Source organism: Erythranthe guttata, chromosome 2, assembly GCF_056151865.1.
Source record: "Erythranthe guttata isolate IM_541 chromosome 2, IM_541, whole genome shotgun sequence".
Classification (NCBI taxonomy): Eukaryota; Viridiplantae; Streptophyta; class Magnoliopsida; order Lamiales; family Phrymaceae; genus Erythranthe; species Erythranthe guttata.
This window is the reverse complement of record NC_142534.1, coordinates 11629605-11637325: the sequence shown is the minus strand read 5'-3', so window position 1 is coordinate 11637325 and position 7721 is coordinate 11629605. Positions and strand designations below refer to the sequence as shown.

Sequence of the window (7721 nt, the reverse complement as noted above, 5' to 3'; positions counted from 1 at the left end):
TAAGCATGCTAGAGATGGAGTGTAGGATTGGGTTAATAGGGGTTAGGCTAGGCTTAGGATAATCATTTATTTAATTTCTAATTATTTAATAATCCACCCCTAATTACACACACACATACACGGCACACACATACATATATTCATATATATATTATATATTATGATAATTCCTAATATGCATGCATAATTACCGAAACACATAGGCACATAAGGTCACGTAATAAATTTGATATCTAATAATTCGGATATCAATAATTCACGTATGGCCCTATTATTGGAAAAATCTAGCATTCACGTGACTAGAGGTTTTATTATCGTGTTTTGAACACGTGGGGTGTTACAACAACGTCCGTATAAAGGGGTGCTGCTGATTTTCGCCGGTATAATTCCACATTTGTTGGAAGTATTTCCTTGCACATTCTCCAAAGAAATGAGATGATTTTAGGCGGGAGCCGAAGGTGCCAAATAAGATTCCAGTTTCGACCCCCTTCGCCACTACCAGCGCCCTCCTTGCCATGTCGTCGATTTTTCATGCTCAATCCGATGTGCCAGGATCATATGGTAGCAAGACTTCACAGAGAACCGACCATTTTTGGAACAATGCCAAACCCACTTATCATCCGCAAGGCCATTACACAAAGGAACAGCTGAGATGCGCTCAATGTCTACCGGCCAGATAAACTCATTTAAAAGATCCATATTCCAAGAATTAGAGCTGTCGTCGATGATATCTGAAACGCGGTCTGGAAAGACTACCCCCATTGGACGTTTGGTGAATAAGCACAGCGAGCCTCCTTCTTTGAGCCATGGATCGGCCCACAATGATGTATCTCGGCTGTTACCAATTAGTCGTTGGAGCCCCTGCCGAAGATATGGGATGGTTTTCCATATGTTGCGCCAAGTCGAGGACGGACAATACCCAAGCGTTGCATTAAATAAGCTCCCTTGAGGGTAATATTTGGCAGAGATAACCCGAGACAGTAGCATGTTTGGACTAGTAAAGATCCGCCAAACCTGCTTAGTAATCATAGCCAAATTAAAAGATTTGAGATCCCGAAAGCCCATTCCCCCTTTACCCTTCGATTTACACATATCGTTCCATGCCACCCACGCTAGACCTCTATTTCCCCCATGACCCCACCAATATCGTTTGATTGCAGCCTCCACGTCATTTATAATGCCTTCTGGAAGTAGAAAACATCCCATCACATACGATGGGATAGCTTGGAGAACCGCTTTGATCATGACTTCTTTTCCCGCTCGTGATAATTGTTTTTCGCCCCACCCTTTAATCTTGGACCACAACCTATCTCGGAGATATGCAAAAATTTCCTTCTTCGTCCTTCCAATAGCCGCCGGCAATCCTAAATATTTTTCCTGGTTCTCCACCATTCAAAATTCAAAGATTTGATGGATTGCAACTCTTCGCTCCTAGGTAGTATTTAGGCTAAAAAACACCATCAATTTTTCTTGGTTGATCTCCTGTCCTGATGCACGGGCATATTTCCCCAAGATATTCTTTAGCACCCGTGCGTACTCCTCTGTAGCTCTTTCAAACACCAACGTGTCATCTGCAAAACATAGGCACGAAACCACCGGAGCTGTTGGGGCCACCTGAACTCCAAGAAATTCACCACTATTAGATACTCTAGCGACCATGGCTATGAGGACCTCCGCACAACATATGAACAGATATGGAGATAGCGGATCCCCTTGCCGCAGCCCCCTGCGAAGGTGAAACCTGGCCAAACTGCATACCGTTGAATAAAAAGGAGAAAGAGACAGTGGAAACACACAACATTATAAGATCAATAAAATCAGAGGGAAAACCAAAACGACAAAGAATCTTTCTCAAAAATAGCCATTCAATCCGATCGTATGCCTTGCTAATATCTAGTTTAATAGCCATGTAATTGGTTTTGGTTCTAGTGTTCATTTTGATGAAATGGTTAATCTCAAAAGCTACAAGAACATTATCGGAGATAAGACGTTTAGGAACAAATGCAGACTGAGTAGGGGAAATCAGGTCATTAAGCACCAATTTGATCCGATTGGCTAGGACTTTAGACCCAAATTTATAAATGACATTACAAAGGCTGACCAGTCTATAGTTGGAAATTTTTTCGAGTTTTTTAATTTTGGGGATTAAAACTATATAGGTGGAATTAAGGTCCGGCGGAAGAATTTTATGGTTGAGAAATTTAAGCACACAAGAAAGAACATCGTTCCTTAACACATGCCAAAATTTAGTAAAGAAGACGACTGGTAACCCATCCGGGCCCGGAGATTTGAGAGGATCCATTTGAGAGATAGCTCTCGTTACCTCGTCGGAAGTGTAAGGTTGGGACAGAAGTTGACTAGCTCCACCGGCAAGACGAGCCTCAATGCACTCCAACACCTCATCTATCTCCTCTTCCCTCGGGTTCGTAGACTTGAAAATATGTTCGAAGTATTCTGATATAATACGCTCAATACCCTCGTTATCCCCAGTCCATATTTCCACCGCATTTTTAATTCGTTCCACTCTATTTGTGCGATGGCGAATGGTGGTTGTCGAGTGAAAAAACCTTGTATTCCTGTCCCCTTCCTTTATCCATTGGACCCGGCTCCTCTGGCGCCAATATAGATCGTTATCCTCGTACGCTCGCTCTAGCTCTACCCTATGTGTGTTAATCTCCTCCCGAATAGTTTCCGTTTGCTCGACCGATTTCAAAAGGTTTATTTTTTTATGAAGATCATCGATCACTTTTTGAGGTTGGCGAAGAAATGTGCGGCTCCATTTAATTAATGCCAAACGACACTCCCGATTACGCATGATAAGCGTCTCTATCGGGTCGGATGTGGCCTCCGTACGCCATCCATGTTCAACAATATGTTCGCATTCTTCCCTTCGGAGCCACGTAGCGTCAAATCTAAAGGGTCTTCTCCTCCAAGTTTGTCGCGGATTACTCGGGATATTAAACTCCAATTTAATTGGAACATGGTCAGACCCCACATAGGACAGGTGTCTGAATCGTGCATTCGGAAAACGACTAATCCACATGTCATTTGCACATAATCGGTCCAGTCTGCGTTTGACTGTATGGGGTGACTCCCTATTATTGGACCACGTAAACGGCTGGCGTGTATAGCCCAAATTCGATAGACCACTACTTACGAGTGCCTCCTTAAACCTTTCAATTTTAGCTGGCTGGCGAATTAGGCCCCCAATCTTTTCTTCATTACTTGTGATCTCGTTGAAATCTCCTCCGACCACCCACGGTTATTCACTGTGACTTCTAAGCGAGCGTAAAAGGTTCCAAGACAAAGGCCGCTGACTCGAATCCGCAAAACCATTAAAGCCTGTTATTCTGCATTTGGGCTTATGGGTTGACTCGGAGAACTCCACATCTTTATGATTCGTGGAATAACTAATAAGATTGACTTGGACCTCCTTCTGCCAAAAGAGTGCCAATCCACCAGAATAACCTAGTCGGTCTACACATACTCCATTAAGATTCCATTTATTTTTTACTCTGTCTATCTGAACCGATGTCGCCCTCGTTTCCGAGAGAAACACCAATTGGGGCCTATGATCTCGGAGAATATCTCCGAGTACATAAAGCAAGAAAAGATGGGTTATGATAACGAGAGAGATGAACGGAAAGAAATAAAAACGAAAGGAAAAAAAAAAGTATAAGAAAGTAGTGGCGGCGCAAAAGAGGCCGACAAACCCTAAGAAAGCCCTACCACAAAACAAACCCTAGAAAAAAACACCACACACACAGCACGTAAAAACAGAGACTAAGGAATATGATCATAAAGTCCGACTATTAAGAGAAGCAAGCAAACATCCGAAGGAAACCCTGATATTGAAATTGAGAAACAATCTGCTAAAAAGGTACAGCCTCTCGTGAAGAGAGAAGACCGCCTCTCATGAGTAGAGAAAAACAACAATAGAAAAATGATTGAAAGTTGTTTTTATGCACTAACCCATAAATGCAAGAACCCATAAATGCTCTGACACAAATTTATAATACTCTAAAATATGTCATTTATCTTTTTTTTTTTTTTAAACTAGTAGGTCAATTGTTTAATAATTTTTTCTGCTTAAAATTTCGTAGTCCTATATATATATATATATATATATATATATATATATATATATATATATATATATATATATATATATATATATATATGGTAAATTACAACTATCTCACTGAGATAACATGTAATTACGAAAAAACCGCTTATTTTAAGAAATTACATCATGCCTCCTTCAGTTTTGTAAATTTCTTAGAACTTTAAATGCATGAAACTGACTACTTTATGTGTTGTTATGTTATTGTTAATCGCATGAATCGAAAGATTGGGTTAATGATTAGAACTTGGGTAGAAGAGTCTTTGTAGTATTAATATAGGAATATAGTTAATCTCTTAGATAGCCATTATTGACATTTTTGCTTCATGTTGTGTTCTAGATTTAATTGCGTAGGAATACAGTAATTCAATCAAGAGTATTAGAATCGTAATACACGAGGAAGAGGGTTATGATTAATTTAGCATCTTAGGTTAGTAATCCGATTTAATAACTTGCATAATTGAAGGAGTTGGGGAATTAATAATCACATGGCGAGAGAATAAAATCCTAGGCATGTTTTCTTTGATTAATCTTTGTGTTTAATTGCTTTCTTGCTCATTTCCTTTTAACTTTCCTTAATTTAGTTTAGTTAATTTAAAATAATTAATCAATTTTCGACTGTGTAGGGTGGACTTGAAAATAATTGGTAGAATTTAGCCACTAGGATTAGGTAATTAAATATTCTCTGTGGGATCGATATTCGGACTTAATTGTTCACTATATTACTTTTTCGATACGTGCACTTGCGTGTAAGTATTACCACCAACATATCTCCACAAAAGATCAGTCAGCCTTCCTCTCGATTCTCTTCGCACAAACGCACAAATACAAAGTCTCTTTAGCCAACATAAACGTAAACAAGTGTATGCAGCGGAAAACAATATACAAGCACGTTTACGAGCAATGCCCAACCTTTATATTAATTTTCCAACAATGTGTGACTAAGGTACGCACACAAAATCCTCACTCAAATGCCCACAATAGCAATATGAACTATCTAATGCTAGGTGGGTTTGATTGTGCACTCGTATTCTTATAAAGTATAAACACAAGGAAGATGGAAATTTACACCCCAAACTACTTAAGGACACTTGGTGGCACGCAGGCCTTACATGTGGCTAAGTTCTACAAGTTACAAGGGTCGGTTTTGCATGCTTTTCAGCCCTCAACTGCTGCGCAACTTCCCTGCAACTGTCGAAATTGTTGGTTGTCGTGCGCTAGCCTTGCTTGAGCGCGTGCGCATGCCAAACGGCTGAAACAGCCCGTCCGGTTGCTAGGCAGTCTATCTGCCTTGCCTTGTACGCACACGTTGTTTGCCTTGTTAATCACTTGCCATTTTTTGTCCACACGGCCGTTAGCACACATGCTGATCGGGTTGCCTTCCTTTACATGCCAACCATTCGTGCCAACCTGCCCTCACTTGTCAAGTAATGGTCGATTTGCTTCGAACGCTCGTTTGCCCAAGTTCTCGGCCACATGCTGATTAATGCCCACGCTTGTCCCCATTGGTTGCCGAGCAATGTTCGTGCCAGCCACAAGTCTTGCCGAGTATTACTCATGCCGTTTGCCGAGACATGCCCGTGCGAAAAGCCGAGTATTGCCGATACTCGCTTGTGCCATCAACCAAGCACTTTCGATCACCGTTCTCACTCCTTGCCCAAAGTTCGATTACTCATTGGCCGATTGTGTAGCTGTCTTGTGCCAACCCTCGCTTGGCACCGTTTGCCATAACACGGCCACACTCGAGTCATAGCAGATGTCAACGACTAAGGGGGTAACACTGTGTATGGACAAACATTGATGGGTATTTGTCTTTGTTAGTCTTATCTTATGCTATGTCGTATTTTTTTATTATTCATAAAAAAATGGGGTTTTTAGGTTTTTATGTATAGGTTTCTGAACAGTCATCTTTATTATTTTAGGGGCAGGGGTTGTATCTCTTTCGTCAATAACCTCATTCATTTATTATGTATTATAAATAAAGGCAAAATTAATGTATATGACCAAAATTACCCCCAAACCTTTAAACTCAATTCCTAATTATAATCCCAATTTAACTTCAATTTCATCAATGTTGACCACAAAAATTCAATTTTGAATTTTTCTCTTTTTAAATTCTTTTTAAATTTGCTTTCCCCAGTTTCTGGTGTTTATTTTTATTTTTTATTTTGTTTGCTTTTTCCGCTGTCGATCTCTTGCGTTAACTTTTTTTTAACTAAAATTTTGACTTTTATTTTGTTTAATTTCCTGTCAACCACATTAATGTTATTATTTCTTTGGCTTTTTTTATTTTGTTTGAGTTGATAACGAGTCAATGTAATAATACTACTATTGTTGATGGTAAAATTACTGTAAACACTATAATATTACTGTCAACCACATAAATATTATTATTGTTTGCCTTTTTATTTTTTTTGATTTGTTGACCGATTAACGTAATAATATTATTGTCCACTAATGTAATATTACTGTAAAGACAATAATACTATTGTAAATACAATAATATTACTGTCGTTGACGGTAATATTACTGTCGTTACAATAATATTACTGTAAACCACATCAATATTTTTTTTTGCCTTTTATTATGTTTGTCTTTGTTGAATGGTCGACATATTAACATCACTCAATTACACAACAACATAGATTTTTGTTGAGTTAATATTACTGTACTAGAGAGCAATATAACAATATTACTGTGTTAAACTGTAATATATTTAATATATTATGTTAAATAGTAACATAATTAATATAACTGTCAACCATGGCAATATTACTGTTTAAATGAGACAAAAAAATGTTGAAGAAGAAAATCAAAGAAAAAAAAACAACGCCACCGGAGACCGCTGATCAGCGGCGACAGAAAGAAGATTGTTTAAATAGATTGTTATTAATTCAAAAAGAAGACTGTCAACCACGATGGGCTTATTTAATTTGTATTAAGCCCTAAAAAATTTGTTTAAATAAATTTGTCAAAATCTCGCGACTTCCAAATGATTGGTGATTAGCGTATATATTATATATTACGTATATATTATTATTATTTATTATAGTTACCTTCTATAATAGGTTACCTCGTGTAATAGGTTAGGGTTTCTTACATGTAACTATATATATGATTAATATACGTGAGAGACATAATTCTCTCTTTCTCCAACTCTATTTCTCCTATATGGTATCAGACACTAAGTTAACCTAGTTGTCACCACCATCCTTCCATTCTCAAACGTCGCCTCTCTCATTCTCCATGGCCGGCGACGCATCTTATCCCTCCCCCCCCCCCCCCCCCCCCCCTTCCCCCTCAATCCTTTCCACCTTGCTCATGCCATCTCCAATATCAAATCTCTCATCCCTGTCATCCTAGATCTGAAAAATCCCAACTATCAAAAGTGGAGCCATTTTTTCACAATTACAGTCGGTCGTTTCTGCCTCTCCGATCTTCTCCATGGAAAATCAAGACCCGATTCAATTCCCGCCGATGAATGGCAACGCGCCGACTACCTCCTCCAATCTTGGATCTACGGCACCATCTCCGATGATTTGTCCAGCATGGTTCTCTCCAAAACATCTACCGCCAGTCATCTCTGGACCGCCATCTC

The 7721-nt window shown here is 39.1% G+C and overlaps 1 protein-coding gene across 1 annotated transcript; it reads right to left on the bottom strand.

Annotated features, from left to right (window-relative positions):
* Nucleotides 1–495: 495 nt before the first annotated feature.
* Nucleotides 496–2815, bottom strand: LOC105969657 (uncharacterized). Its single transcript, XM_012994430.1, has 3 exons — nt 2271–2815; nt 1459–1750; nt 496–1377 (listed from the first exon to the last, which is right to left on the bottom strand). Exons 1-3 carry the CDS (start codon nt 2813–2815, stop codon nt 496–498), a joined length of 1719 nt encoding a protein of 572 aa, XP_012849884.1.
* Nucleotides 2816–7721: the final 4906 nt, after the last annotated feature.